Below are 16,078 nucleotides of genomic sequence, written 5' to 3'. Positions count from 1 at the left end.
GGTGTTGTACAGGTGTTATTAAGGTGTTGTACAGGTGTTATTAAGGCGTTGTACAGGTGTTATTAAGGTGTGCAGGTGTTATTAAGGTGTTGTGCAGGTATTATTAAGGCGTGCAGGTGTTATTAAGGTGTTGTGCAGGTGTTATTAAGGTGTTGTGCAGGTGTTATTAAGGTGTTGTACAGGTGTTATTAAGGTGCTGTGCAGGTGTTATTAAGGTGCTGTGCAGGTGTTATTAAGATGATGTGCAGGTGTTATTAAGGTGTTGTACAGGTGTTATTAAGGTGTGCAGGTGTTATTAAGGTGTGAGGGCGTTGTGCAGGTGTTATTAAGGTGTTGTACAGGTGTTATTAAGGTGTTGTACAGGTGTTATTAAGGTGTGCAAGTGTTATTAAGGTGTTGTACAGGTGTTATTAAGGTGTTGTGCAGGTGTTGTTAAGGTGTTGTACAGGTGTTGTTAAGGTGTTGTACAGGTGTTATTAAGGTGTTGTGCAGGTGTTGTTAGGGTGTTGTACAGGTGTTGTTAAGGTGTTGTACAGGTGTTATTAAGGCGTGCAAGCGTTGTACAGGTGTTATTAAGGTGTTGTGCAGGTGTTAAGGTGTTGTACAGGTGTTAAGGTGTTGTGCAGGTGTTATTAAGGTGTTGTACAGGTTTTATTAAGGTGTTGTGCAGGTGTTATTAAGGTGTTGTGCAGGTGTTATTAAGGTGTTGTACAGGTTTTATTAAGGTGTTGTGCAGGTGTTATTAAGGTGTTGTACAGGTGTTATTAAGGTGTTGTTAAGGTGTGCAGGTGTTATTAAGGTGTTGTGCAGGTGTTAAGGTGTTGTACAGGTGTTAAGGTGTTGTGCAGGTGTTATTAAGGTGTTGTACAGGTTTTATTAAGGTGTTGTGCAGGTGTTATTAAGGTGTTGTGCAGGTGTTATTAAGGTGTTGTACAGGTTTTATTAAGGTGTTGTGCAGGTGTTATTAAGGTGTTGTGCAGGTGTTATTAAGGTGTTGTACAGGTTTTATTAAGGTGTTGTGCAGGTGTTATTAAGGTGTTGTGCAGGTGTTATTAATGTGTTGTGCAGGTGTTATTAAGGTGTTGTGCAGGTGTTATTAAGGTGTTGTGCAGGTGTTATTAAGGTGTTGTACAGGTGTTATTAAGGTGTTGTACAGGTTTTATTAAGGTGTTGTACAGGTGTTATTAAGGTGTTGTGCAGGTGTTATTAAGGTGTTGTGCAGGTGTTGTTAAGGTGTTGTGCAGGCGTTGTAGAGCAGTCTTACCTTGAGGATCTCGAACAGGTGCAGACAGTGGTAAACAGGAGTGAGCAGCAGTCTGGGCAAAACGTACTGGACGGCCTCTTTAAAGCCTTCACAGATGGACTGTAAACAGAGACGGCATGATGACGATGATTATGATGACGACATCATCACACTGAGCTGCTGTTTCATGTATTTAATGACCCTTTCCTCTAGCGCCTCCCTCAGGACAAGCTGTACACCAATCATCAGGATGTGGTTTGTTTATATTGTGACTGTAGTGACGTCAGCAGCCTGTAGGGGCACTAACACCAACCCCCCTGAATGAACACATTCATATCAAACATGGAGCTCCAAGATGCTAGCGTTTGATGATCTCCTCCTTCCCTGACCAATCGGAAGTCTCCACCTGGTTTCTCAGCAGTTAGTGTAATGTAAGGGGTCAGTGGGCGGGGCTTACCTGGAGGTGGAAGGCGGCTCCCGGCTTGGACACTTGACTCAGGAAGTGTTCATGGAAACCAGAGCGCAGGATGTCCTGAGTGTATGTCTCATACGGATCAAAGGCCAACTCCTGCCAATCACATCACACATCAGATAGAACCACAGCTAATCAATCAATCAGTCAATCGATCAAATCAATCAATCACACAGACAGACCTCAGCTAGGTCCTCGAAGCAGCTGCCCACTAGAGGGTGAGGACTGCCTTCATCTGTCATCTCCACCGTGTCCTCGATCAGACCGAGCAGCTTCACCGTCACCTCGTGGATATCAACGATCCGACTGAAGATACTGTCCACGTCCTGAGACACCACAGGTAATCAATAAGTCTGATCGGGTGATTATCAAGTCATTAAGTCTGAGAGAGCAGGTGAGTACAGGTGAGAGCGGGTAAGTTTCAGGTGAGTACAGGTGAGAGCAGGTAAGTTTCGGGTGAGAGCAGGTGAGTACAGGAGAGTACAGGAGAGTACAGGTGAGTACAGGTGAGAGCAGGTGAGTTTCAGGTGAGAGCAGGTGAGTACAGGAGAGTACAGGAGAGTACAGGTGAGTACAGGTGAGAGCAGGTGAGTTTCAGGTGAGAGCAGGTGAGTACAGGAGAGTACAGGAGAGTACAGGTGAGTACAGGTGAGAGCAGGTGAGTTTCAGGTGAGAGTAGGTGAGTACAGGTGAGAGCAGGTAGGTTTCAGGTGAGTACAGGTGAGTTTCAGGTGAGAGCAGGTGAGTTTCAGGTGAGAGTAGGTAGGTTTCAGGTGAGTACAGGTGAGTACAGGTGAGAGCAGGTGAGTTTCAGGTGAGAGTAGGTGAGTACAGGTGAGAGCAGGTAGGTTTCAGGTGAGTACAGGTGAGAGTAGGTAGGTTTCAGGTGAGTACAGGTGAGAGTAGGTAGGTTTCAGGTGAGAGCAGGTGAGAGCAGTCATACATACGTGTTGAGAGAAGAGCATGGGGCTGGAGTTGAAGGGCTCTCTGAACACCTTGATGAGCAGGTTGAGCTGTCTCAGGTACTGTCGACCATCAGACATGAAGCTCCTCACCAGCTCATAGTAATTCTGCTCCTCATTGGCTGAGGGCTCCTCATCCATAAGAGGGAAGCCGCTGATATCCTCCTCGTCCTGATGGAACATGTCCATCAACACCTGGACACACAGACAGGTGACATACAGACAGACAAGTGAGACTGTTTTTGCTGGTCTGACCTGTGATGACCTTCCTCAAACAGGTGTGTCTCAGTGCAGGTGAGTGCAGGTGAATACGGGTGAGAGCAGGTGAATACAGGTGAATGCAGGTGAGAGCAGGTGAATACAGGTGAATGCAGGTGAGAGCAGGTGAATGCAGGTGAGAGCAGGTGAGACACAGACAAGTGAGACATTTTTTTTGCCATGCTGACCTGTGATGACCCCCCTTCCTCAAACAGCTGTGTCTGCATGTGTATGTCAGGTGTGTTCAGGTGTGTCTCAGGTGTGTCTCAGGTGTGTCTCAGGTGTGTATTAGAGTGTCTTAGTATGTCTCAGGTGTGTTCAGGTGTGTCTCAGGTGTGTCTCAGGTGTGTCTCAGGTGTGTCTCAGGTGTGTTCAGGTGTGTTCAGGTGTGTCTCAGGTGTGTCTCAGGTGTGTCTCAGGTGTGTCTCAGGTGTGTTCAGGTGTGTTCAGGTGTGTATTAGAGTGTCTCAGGTGTGTCTCAGGTGTGTCTCAGGTGTGTCTCAGGTGTGTTTAGGTGCGTACCTTGTCTGCACACATGGCCACAGTGATGTCCTGCTGGGAGATCTCATAGTGTCGGATGTTCCTGACGTAGTTTCCAGCAAGCTTCAGGATGTCAGCGGAGATGTACTCCAACACGGCCACCATGTACACCGACACCTGGTGGTCGATCTTATAGCCCAGCACCTCCTGCAACACAAGGCATCATGGGAGACAGTCAGAGGGAGTGGATGATGAAGACGATGATGATGATAATGATGATGATGTCACACCTTCAGCAGTGGGTGGATCTTGTCAACAGGCAGAGCCAGCGGGTTCCTCCTCTTCCTCTTTTCGATGGCCGCCTGAGCATCAGCAATCGCCCACTTATCGATCGGGTGAGGAAAACTCTTCTGCACGCGCTCCTGAGACACAGGAGGAGGGGTCAACATCTGGAATCTGGACTACACATCTGGACTGATCTGGTCTACACATCTGGACTGATCTGGTCTACACATCTGGACTGATCTGGACTACACATCTGGACTGATCAGGTCTAAACTTCTTGACTAATCTGTTGTAAACATCTGGACTCAAACAGAAACCAGGTGTTGTTGATCACACTGCAGGACACACCTGTGCTCTGCTCTGATTGGATGGTTTGGACTGAGTGATACAGAACCGTCTCCTCTCAGGAAAAGGATCTGTTTGGTTCCTACTGACGCTCTGAGGAGACGTCTCACTCTGTTGGAACTACAGAAACACAGTGGTGTTACAGAGTGGAGCGTCTTCCCTCACAGAGGATCTTTGGTCGAGTTCAGACACACAAACTGACAACAAACCAGTTTGATTTTGTCATCAGGTGACTCACAGCATGAAGCTTAATCAGCTGATCTGATGAGAAGCTGCTCTGTACGCTACCTCCAGGTAATTACCAGTTTGTGGTTGCAATATTAACACAAAGAGCTGCAGTTTCACTAAATTACAGCAACTTTTCTGCATAAACGTCCAAACCAGCAGCTGCTTGTGGTTTGGACCAATCGTGGCGTTTGGTGTGGCGGTAACTGACGACAAATCTCACCTGCCAACAAACACGATGCCATAGACGAGCAAAACTATTCCCAAATGTTCCCAAATGTTCCCAGATGAGGTTTGATTCAGTGAGTCAGGAGACATAATCTGCCTCAAACATAAACATCAAACTATTTATTTTATAACATTATTGATGATTTTATTTGCTGCTGATGTTGAGCTGAAAGTTTATTTAATAAAGGTTATAAATGGAACTCAAGTACAGTTTTATAGAACGTTGAGTCCTGATGGTTCTCATGTTCAGCTGAAATCTAGTTGTTTCTGTGATCTGCAGGAAGTCGTTACATACGACTTTTCACTGGCAGCAGTTTGAATAAATCACATTATTTTACTTTGATTGCAATTTTACCACAAAAAGAGACATAAAACATCACAAAGCTGCTGAAAATCAAACATTTGTGGCCTCAATAATCAGAACAGACTGGTGAAATCCTGGAGGGATCGACCCGATACTGATCACTCTGGTGGGATCTGTCACCTGCAGACCGGCTGCTGGTGAACAGGTAGTATTAATGAAACTCATTCAGTTGTCTGACAACAGAAACTGATGAACATGTTCATGTTGAGGTGATGACACCATCAGACTGTGATCAGTTTTATAGTTTAATGACTGAAGAGGACAACTGTCTGTCTACCTGCTGTTTTACTTCCCACGTCTGCGAGTACGCAGGAGTCCACCCGGGTCAGTGTGACATAAAGTTCCTCATTAGAGGTCGTACATGTCGGCTCTGTGTTGTGAACGTGCAGCCACTATGCTACGATCAATCTACTGAGCGTGAAACACGTGGTCCAGGTGGACTCCAGAGAGTAGTTTAAACACAACTACTACATGTCTGTGGTGAAAACTAAATAGTACATTTACTCAAGTACTGATCATTTCTGCACAGTGACAGAAACACAGCTGGATCTGACAGATGTTTGTTGACAGCATGAATCATGGCTCTGGGCTCTGATTGGCTGATCGCTGCAGGTGTTTCAGTGTGATCAACTGACTGCACACATCACCAAACAGGAAGACGGCACACACGGCTGAGCTGAACTGAGGAGCAGTGAGGGGTCAGAGGTCAGAGGTCAAAGGAAGGGGGGGGTCAGTGAGGTAAAATACCAGCAGCTGTGGTATTTTACCAGAGAGCACCTCGTATCTCACTGCAGCCTCCATCAGCTGCAAACAAGAAGCAAAAACAGATCAGAACCACCAATCACACTCCAGTCTGACAGTGATGTCATCACAGTGTAGATGTTTGACCCCCCAGGACTGATCCAACCTGGGAGCTGTCTGTATGTCTGCTGCTTTTCATCTCAGGAGAACTCTGACTCATCTCTGTTGTTGTTGTTATTTAGTGACTGTGAAAGGTGATCAGATAGTGAATCATTGAGGTCAGTGTGAGAGAACTCATCATGTGGGCTCTGGGATGATGTCACTAAGTTACGTTCTCAGCACAGCAGAAAAAAAAGAAAGGTAGAAAATAATATTTTGGTCTTTTATTTTGAAATATGTAAACATCCAACAATAGTATCACTGACACAGTTTAGTTGCTGCAGTAGAAACTATTACTGACACTGTTCTTTCTGCTAAAAGTCAGTTTAATGCTGATTAAATGAGGCCAATGCAGAGGTGCTAAACCTGCGTTCTCTCTAACAGCCAGCAGGGGGCGACTCCACTGGCTGGAGTCTCTAAAAGGACTCTACTGCTCTCTGGATTTATGACCTCAGTAAACTGTTTCCTGATGACTTTATGATCTCAGTCGCTAGTTTCAAGTTTTCTTCAACACAGCATGATGTTCATTTAGTAAATTATGGCTCCATTTAGAGTAAAATAGAGGATAAAGCAGCGGATGCTTCAGGGCGTGGATATGTTGTGATTTACAAGTCGCTATCACGGCGACATCGTTGTTTACGTAGCATAACCATGGCGTATAGGCGTCTGTTTACAGTTCACTGAAGTTAACTGTCGCCTAAATAAAATCTTGTTTAGTGTTTGGTTTTAGTAAAAACTCATCAATGAGTCGGATGATCAGTTTTTCAGGTGAGTACATTTTGTTTTTCTTGAGGATGAAAATATGAATAAATTGTGCAGTGAAGAAGTCCTTGAAAAGTGCTCTATAAATAAAACGTATTATTATAATTACTATTATATCAATGGACAGAGAAGACAGTGAGCAATATGTTCTCAATGAATTGATCCATAAAATGTTTCTCAAACCCACAGATATCCAACAGGACAGGTACGGGAGGTAGACGGAGGAACGTCATTGGTTCATTAAGCTGATCAGCTGCATGCAGACAGCTTCTCAGCTTGTGTCGTGTTTTAGTTCAATCATACCAGCAGATGATCACTTTTCTAATAGTTTGTGTCTTACTGGCTTTTAACTTGGAGATTTTCTTGCACTTTCAGTAACGTGCAGTCATCTTTAAGTCGAGTAAAACTTCACCCTGTCTTGTTGAAGTACCGACCTTAAAAATAGCCCAAGTTCTTATAAATTAAGAAGTAGAAGTTACCTGGATGAGTACATGTTTAGTCCTCTAACGAAGCTTCGCCTCAGCACCTAAGAGGAATCTACTACGCACTCACCGCCCAATCAGGACGCAGCTACTACGCAGCGCTCTAGAAAACCTCCTTTAATTATCTTGGAGTTACATGCAAGTAACTACTTCTATGTCTAACAGGCTTCGCTATTGGTTCAAACCTGAAGCGAAGGCTGTGAGGTATGAGATGTACTCCCAGCAGGCGGCTGCCAGACACATGTGGTCCACTGAGACAGGCCTGATGGAGCGGCGTCTCCTCCCCAGCAGGAGTGATGCAATCCGCCTCATAACTCACAAACCTGCTGTTGTGGTGTTTCGGTCGCCATCCTTCTTTGGGGCTGCGAGACCAGTCAGGATAACATTTCCCCAGTACACATCTCCAATGTTACAAGCAGACACTCAAGTGTCCGGGCCAACCTGGCAGACACTAGCTTGCATCTAACTCAGCCCACACGCATTGAGCATCGCCAGCACACCGCCAGCCAATGAGACAAGAGTCGCTGGTTGGTGGTCAATGCAGCAACGCTAGCAGCTCCAACAGTGGTAACAGAGCTACCAGTGCTAATGGGAGTTAGCAGCTCAACAGCCCACCTTGGCCTGGAGGTGAAGGGGAGGAGACAGACCCTGACTGGGGGGCCCCCCTTGTTCCACTACCAGCCCTCGATGGTGGAACATGGCCATAAGCCACTGCTGGAGGATTAGCGTTCAGCGGGGAGAACCACTGACACTGCCCAGAGGTGAAGATGGGTGCTACGATGACAGCAAGGCAAGACCTCCCACACGGCTTAGCAAAGAGGCCCGTGGTGAAATCCTGGGCAGGCCGGCAGCTGGGGAGGCCGTGGGGTCACCATCCTCTTATCCTCTTCAAAGACTCCAGACACTGGCACCAGGCTGGTGTGGAACGAGCAAATAGACTGGGTGAAATGCAGCTCAAGCTCAGACCGGCGGCACGGGAACGAAGGACGCAGGAGTCTGGCAGCAGAGGTGAGGCGCAGGAAAAGCAAGTCTTGCTAGCAGACACGACAAAATAGTTTTCTTCTGCGACAGCAGATACTGAACAAAGTGGCGGCTGAGTAGAAAGAAGGAGATGAGCAGCAAGAGGCGAGTGCCGGGGCTTTACAGGGAGGCTGCTGCACGCTAGAACCTCCAGATCACACGCTAGAACCTCCAGATCACACGCTAGAACGTCCAGATCACACGCTAGAACGTCCAGATCACACGCTAGAACCTCCAGATCACACGCTAGAACCTCCAGATCACACGCTAGAACCTCCAGATCACACGCTAGAACCTTCAGATCACACGCTAGAACCTCCAGATCACACGCTAGAACCTCCAGATCACACGCTAGAACCTTCAGATCACACGCTAGAACCTCCAGATCACACGCTAGAACCTTCAGATCACACGCTAGAACGTCCAGATCACACGCTAGAACCTCCAGATCACACGCTAGAACCTCCAGATCACACGCTAGAACCTCCAGATCACACGCTAGAACCTCCAGATCACACGCTAGAACCTTCAGATCACACACTAGAACCTCCAGATCACACGCTAGGTACCTCCAGATCACACGCTAGAACCTTCAGATCACACGCTAGAACCTCCAGATCACACGCTAGAACCTCCAGATCACACGCTAGAACCTTCAGATCACATGCTAGAACCTCCAGATCACACGCTAGAACGTCCAGATCACACGCTAGAACCTCCAGATCACACGCTAGAACCTTCAGATCACACGCTAGAACGTCCAGATCACACGCTAGAACCTCCAGATCACACACTAGAACCTTCAGATCACACGCTAGAACCTCCAGATCACACGCTAGAACCTCCAGATCACACGCTAGAACCTCCAGATCACACGCTAGAACCTCCAGATCACACGCTAGAACCTCCAGATCACACGCTAGAACCTCCAGATCACACGCTAGAACGTCCAGATCACACGCTGACTGCAGAGACGTTTATCTCAGGTGCCGAGGCAGAGCAGCTTCAAAACATTCCACATAGAACCAGGTTTCAACGGGTGTCTCTATGTCTATGTATGCGCGTGTGTGTGTATGCATGCGTGTGTGTATGCGCGTGTGTATGTATGCGTGTGTGTATGTGTGTTACCTCCACATCCTGCACGCTGCGTGGCTGAGCCTGACACAGCATGCTGAGCAGGAGCAGGATCAGCTCTTCGATGTACTGCAGCGCCTCCTGCTGGGACACCAGGTTAGGATGCACCTGATTCAGTACCTGCACACGCACACACACACACACACACACACACACACACACGCACACGCACACGCACACGCACACGCACACACACACACACACACACACACACACACACACACACACACACGCACACGCACACGCACACGCACACACACACACACACACACGCACACACACACACACACACACGCACACACACACTGCTGTTTAACAGAGAACGAAGGAATGTCTCTGATGAGAGTCTTGAGTTTTACACATTCATGTATTCATGCTCGTTACTAACTCGGCTTCTTCCCCAGAAGGAAACCTTCAGCTGCTGTCATCACTACTGCTGCTATTATTATTGTTATTATTATTATTATTATTATTATTATTATTAGTCATATTTCTATTATTATTGTTATTATGCTTCTCTGTGTGTGTCTCCTTTCTCTCTGAGTGGAGGCAGACAGCGCCACCTAGAGTCGGTTCTGCTGGAGTTCTTCCTGCTGCTGTTGGAGGAACTCTCAGGTCCTTTAACTGCTCCGTCATTAACCCTCCACACTCGTCGTCATGACGTCTCTGCTTCTCCTGCACATCCACTCATTCATCACACTGTAAACAGCGACCTCAGCGCTTCTGTGTGACGCATGCGGGTCACCTCCACCTACTGGGACCAGTTCACACTGGAATCTCATACTGGCTACGTTTAACAAACAGCCAAACTGAAGACTTGCACTGAGGCTCCTTTCATCATTTATTTAGTTCATCTGAATGTTTCTGATTGGATCAAACTCAACTGGGTTAATCAATAATCAATCATCTATGTCTTGAATTATTTATTTATTCTGACAAACTTCTGATCAGACCAGATATTTCTCATTGATTATAAACAAAACAATAACCTGAAATATTCACAATTAATCAATAATTAATGTAACTTGATTAATGATGTTTGATATATTAGTTATTGATCATCAGTTCTGTGTAAACAGATTATTATAATATTATTATAAACATTGATTTTTGGACCTTGTCAGCTCCTGTAGCTGTTTACTGTTAAAGGTCGACCGTCTGACTGCAGAAACATTCCCAGCATGCACTGCTCTGTCCCTGTCAGTACTTCCTGGTCCTGCTGGTCCTGCAGCCTCCTCTCTGCTGCCCCCAGCTGGACGCCTGCAGGCGTTACAGCCGTCGCTGTTCACTGATACTTTATGAAATGAAATGCTGTGATCAGGTTATTGATCATGATTCTACTGTGATCAGGTTATTGATCATGATTCTACTGTGATCAGGTTATTGATCATGATTCTACTGTGATCAGGTTATTGATCATCAGTCATTCTGCACTGAGCTGCATGTTTATCACTGTCATACATCTTCATCATCTACTTTATTTTAATTCACTTTTTCCTTCATTATACAACTCACCAGCGCTGCTACTAACTATTATTTTCATTATTGATTAATATGTGATTATTTTCTCAATTAATTGATCAGTCGTTTGGTCCATAAAATGTGATCAAATGTGGATCAGTGTTTCCCAACGATGACGTCTTCAAATGTCTACAAAGATCTTCAGTTTACTGTCAGAGAGACTAAAAACCCCAGACAATAAAAATCAATCAAAACGACTCATCAATTATCAAAACAGTTGGAAACTAATCGACTGATCGTTACAGACATGTTTCACCACAACAGAACCCACATCTTTCCTCTCATACTTTCTATTTCTCTGTATAGGCTAATATATACTAAATATTATATATAATATTTTATATTTTCTGAATAACATTTTATATTTTCTGTATAATATTTTATATTTTCTGTATTTTGTATTTTCTGTATAATATTTTGTATTTTCTGCATAATATTTTATATTTTCTGTATTTTGTATTTTCTGTATAATATTTTGTATTTTCTGTATTTTGTATTTTCTGTATAATATGTTGTATTTTCTGTATTTTGTATTTTCTGTATAATATTTTGTATTTTCTGCATAATATTTTATATTTTCTGTATTTTGTATTTTCTGTATAATATTTTATATTTTCTGTATTTTGTATTTTCTGTATAATATTTTATATTTTCTGTATTTTGTATTTTCTGTATAATATGTTGTATTTTCTGTATAATATTTTGTATTTTCTGTATAATATTTTGTATTTTCTGTATAATATTTTATATTTTCTGTATTTTGTATTTTCTGTATAATATTTTGTATTTTCTGTATAATATTTTGTATTTTCTGTATAATATGTTGTATTTTCTGTATAATATTTTGTATTTTCTGTATTTTGTATTTTCTGTATAATATGTTGTATTTTCTGTATAATATTTTGTATTTTCTGTATAATATGTTGTATTTTCTGTATAATATTTTATATTTTCTGTATAACATTTTATATTTTCTGTATAATATGTTGTATTTTCTGTATAATATTTTGTATTTTCTGTATAATATTTTGTATTTTCTGTATTTTGTATTTTCTGTATAATATTTTGTATTTTCTGTATAATAGTTGGTATTTTATGTATAATAGTTGGTATTTTCTGTATAATATTTTGTATTTTATGTATAATAGTTGGTATTTTATGTATAATAGTTGGTATTTTCTGTATAATAGTTGGTATTTTCTGTATAATATTTTGTATTTTATGTATAATATTTAGTATTTTCTGTATAATATTTGGTATTTTCTGTATAATATTTAGTATTTTATGTATAATATTTAGTATTTTATGTATAATATTTGGTATTTTATGTATAATATTTAGTATTTTATGTATAATATTTAGTATTTTATGTATAATATTTGGTATTTTATGTATAATATTTAGTATTTTATGTATAATATTTGGTATTTTATGTATAATATTTAGTATTTTATGTATAATATTTAGTATTTTATGTATAATAGTTGGTATACAGGTAATAACAGGTGAGCTGTATGAAGAAAAACTGTAATAACGTTTCAGTGAGAAAGAAAATCTAGAAAAAATAAAAACGAAACAAAAACACACAAAGATTCAGGTTCATCTGCTGTTTACGACAACACACACACACCTGTCCATATGTGTCACACACACACCTGTCTGTCTGTGTGTGTGTGTGTGTGTGTGTGTGTGTGTGTGTGTGTGTGTGTGTGACCTGTATGCAGGTGAGTTGTGTTTGAACACATTAACCTGCAGGTGTCTGTTTGACCAAAAACAAACTGACTTCAACCAGCTGAAGTTGCACAGTCGCTTCTCCACAGTTCTGATGGTGAATGTCCAGTTAAACCAGTTAAATATCTGTTTATCGATCAATATCATATCTGCTGCGAAACAGGTTCTAGAGTCTGACGTTCTGAAGTCTGAGGTTCTAAAGTCTGAGGTTCTAAAGTCTGATGTTCTAAAGTCTGATGTTCCGAAGTCTGAGGTTCTGAAGTCTGAGGTTCTGAAGTCTGATGTTCTGAAGTCTGAGGTTCTAAAGTCTGAGGTTCTAAAGTCTGATGTTCCGAAGTCTGAGGTTCTGAAGTCTGAGGTTCTGAAGTCTGATGTTCTGAAGTCTGAGGTTCTAAAGTCTGAGGTTCTGAAGTCTGAGGTTCTGAAGTCTGATGTTCTGAAGTCTGAGGTTCTAAAGTCTGAGGTTCTAAAGTCTGATGTTCCGAAGTCTGAGGTTCTGAAGTCTGAGGTTCTGAAGTCTGATGTTCCGAAGTCTGAGGTTCTTAAGTCTGATGTTCTGAAGTCTGACGTTATAAAGTCTGACGTTCTTAAGTTTGACGTTCTTAAGTCTGACGTTCCAAAGTCTGAGGTTCTAAAGTCTGAGGTTCTGAAGTCTGATGTTCTAAAGTCTGATGTTCCAAAGTCTGAAGTTATAAAGTCTGAGGTTCTAAAGTCTGAGGTTCTTAAGTCTGAGGTTCTGAAGTCTGAGTTTCTAAAGTCTGATGTTCTAAAGTCTGATGTTCCGAAGTCTGATGTTCCGAAGTCTGATGTTCCAAAGTCTGAGGTTCTAAAGTCTGAGGTTCTAAAGTCTGAGGTTCTAAAGTCTGAGGTTCTTAAGTCTGATGTTCTGAAGTCTGATGTTCTAAAGTCTGACGTTCTGAAGTCTGACGTTCTGAAGTCTGAGGTTCTGAAGTCTGACGTTCTAAAGTCTGAGGTTCTGAAGTCTGATGTTCCGAAGTCTGATGTTCCGAAGTCTGAGGTTCTTAAGTCTGATGTTCTGAAGTCTGATGTTCTGAAGTCTGATGTTCTTAAGTCTGACGTTCTTAAGTCTGACGTTATAAAGTCTGACGTTCTTAAGTCTGACGTTATAAAGTCTGACGTTCTTAAGTCTGACGTTCTTAAGTCTGACGTTCCAAAGTCTGAGGTTCTAAAGTCTGAGGTTCTGAAGTCTGATGTTCTAAAGTCTGATGTTCCAAAGTCTGAAGTTATAAAGTCTGAGGTTCTAAAGTCTGAGGTTCTTAAGTCTGAGGTTCTGAAGTCTGAGGTTCTAAAGTCTGATGTTCTAAAGTCTGATGTTCCGAAGTCTGAAGTTATAAAGTCTGAGGTTCTAAAGTCTGAGGTTCTTAAGTCTGAGGTTCTGAAGTCTGATGTTCTAAAGTCTGAGGTTCTAAAGTCTGAGGTTCTAAAGTCTGAGGTTCTAAAGTCTGATGTTCCAAAGTCTGAGGTTCTAAAGTCTGAGGTTCTAAAGTCTGAGGTTCTAAAGTCTGAGGTTCTGAAGTCTGATGTTCTAAAGTCTGATGTTCTAAAGTCTGACGTTCTGAAGTCTGACGTTCTAGAGTGTGATGTTCTAGAGTCTGATTTTCTAAAGTCTGATGTTCTAAAGTCTGACGATCTAAATTGTGATGTTCTAGAGTCTAATATTCTAGAGTCTAATGTTCTAGAGTCTAATGTTCTAGAGTGTGATGTTCTAGAGTCTAATGTTCTAGAGTGTGATGTTCTAGAGTCTAATGTTCTAGAGTGTGATGTTCTGCAGCCTGATGTTCTAAAGTCTGACAATCTGAATTGTGATGTTCTAGAGTCTAATGTTCTAGAGTGTGATGTTCTAGAGTGTGATGTTCTGACGTGTGATGACAGACAGACAGATAGATATACCGGTAGAACAGACAGGTGGAACAGACAGGTAGAACAGACAGACAGGTGTGTCTGTACCTTCTCCAGTGAAGGAACAAGCAGGCCTCTCCATTTCGGTGCGTTCTCCTCGTTGAAGAAGTCGTACTGCAGCTGGGCCGCCTGCATGGCTGCTGCTGCGGGACCGACACGCACAGTTCACCGGTTTACATGAACGCTGTGCGCGGTTGTCCGGGCCCGGCGGGGCGGGAGAAGCGAGGAGCCTCAGCACATCCAGCGGGGACAGGCCGTTCCTCCAGAACAGCTGCCGTCACTGCGACCATCCTCGGCCGCTACACGGAGAGCTATCTGCGGCCAGATGTTACCCAGCTGCCCGTTAGCTCCGCGGCTAGCAGCTAACTGTTGGGTGTGTTTCTGTTTACCGGGATAAGAGCACGGTTACCGTTAACCGTTCCATACCGACAGCACCTGGACACGGTTAGCCTATTAGCATGTAGCCCGCTGGCTAATGTTAGCGGTTAGCAGCGGGTCTCTATGAGCGGACACACCGGGAGTGTTCCCGGGGTTGTGGGTGTGAATCAGCGGGCAGCTCGGTGCTCTCCGCTCCGCTCCGCTGATAACATTCTACCCGAACACAGCGACTCTCCGGCGGGCCGGCTCCGGTAGCTTCCCTTTACTGTCCCCTCCTCCGGCTCTGCTCTCCGGACTCTCTCTGACAGTCGCCCCGGCCCCGGCCTCCAGACAGGCGGACAGTCACCGAGCTAACGGCCGGTCACAGTGAGCGGCTGTCGGTTGTTGTGACTCCGGTGTGCGTTACCGTAGACTGTGGAGCGGCTGCGCGTGCGCAGGTGCTGACGTACATGGGCGGGGCTCCTGAGTGGGAGTGCGTCCTTCATGGAGACAGCGCGTGGTGGCAGAGTGACGTCTGCTGCCCCCGGCGGCACGCGGCGGTACTGCAGCTACACCTGTCACCTGCGGCGGTGTCATACATTTATATTCTATTATGTTTATTTATATTCTATTTATGTTTATTTATATTCTATTTATGTTTTATTTATATTATATTTATATTCTTTGTATAAATGATATTATAAAATCCAACACATCAGACTTTATCAGAATGATAAAGGACTTTTTATCTCTATGGATGTGTGTGGAGTTTTCACATGAGCAGACAGACAGTATCTGATGTTACAGGGAAACTAAAAGAATCAGAAAACTGAATCCTATGAACAGAAAATCATTTTCTTCAGAATGCAGAGAAGTAAAAACAAATCACATCATGAAAGACAGTTTCACACGCAAAAATCAGTGAATTAATGAGTAAACTATGAAAACTGATAAATAAATATTGAGATCTCTCTTTATTCTGAACCTTAGAAACAACAGTTGGCGATATGAGGTCCATTTAGTAGCTGTTCTGCAGCTTTTGATCATATCAGGTGATCGTCCTCAGCAGGATAAACTGGTGAGTGTTTCTTTATGAAGGTCAGCAGAGTAGTGGAAGAAATATTCTGATCTTTGATTGCATGTAGAAACGTCACAGTTGAAAACTACGCCGTTACAGACGCACAACGTTACCTCAGTAACAGTAAAAGTGTGTTTGATTGTCCGCTGAGCAGCTGTTTTATCCCGGAAGAGACTTCTGGCCGATGAGACGACAACCATCAGCTGGTTCCAGTAACAGTTCCAGTCTCTGACTCTGTTGCAGCTGGTTCAGCTGCTTGTTGTTTCTGCTGGTTCCAGTAACGCAGCCTGAACTCAACGTCTCCGTGTTTC

General features: G+C 43.4%; 1 protein-coding gene across 2 annotated transcripts in view; it reads right to left on the bottom strand.

Annotated features, from left to right (window-relative positions):
• LOC137180451 (son of sevenless homolog 1-like) overlaps positions 1–15,132 on the bottom strand; it is a 44,006-nt gene extending 28,874 nt beyond the window's left edge. For both annotated transcript variants that reach the window (XM_067585831.1, XM_067585829.1), the window contains exons 1-8: positions 14,381–15,132; positions 9,155–9,280; positions 3,706–3,837; positions 3,458–3,622; positions 2,663–2,872; positions 1,898–2,041; positions 1,701–1,811; positions 1,265–1,363 (exon numbers count right to left, since the gene is read on the bottom strand). In XM_067585831.1, the coding sequence (XP_067441932.1) occupies positions 1,265–1,363; positions 1,701–1,811; positions 1,898–2,041; positions 2,663–2,872; positions 3,458–3,622; positions 3,706–3,837; positions 9,155–9,280; positions 14,381–14,467 (1,074 nt within the window). In that variant the 5' untranslated portion in view covers positions 14,468–15,132. The remainder of the gene's footprint in view (positions 1–1,264; positions 1,364–1,700; positions 1,812–1,897; positions 2,042–2,662; positions 2,873–3,457; positions 3,623–3,705; positions 3,838–9,154; positions 9,281–14,380) is intronic.
• Between the last annotated feature and the right edge of the window lie 946 nt (positions 15,133–16,078).

Source organism: Thunnus thynnus, chromosome 3 (assembly GCF_963924715.1).
Source record: "Thunnus thynnus chromosome 3, fThuThy2.1, whole genome shotgun sequence".
Taxonomy (NCBI): domain Eukaryota; kingdom Metazoa; phylum Chordata; class Actinopteri; order Scombriformes; family Scombridae; genus Thunnus; species Thunnus thynnus.
This window is presented reverse-complemented; position numbering and strand designations above follow the sequence as displayed.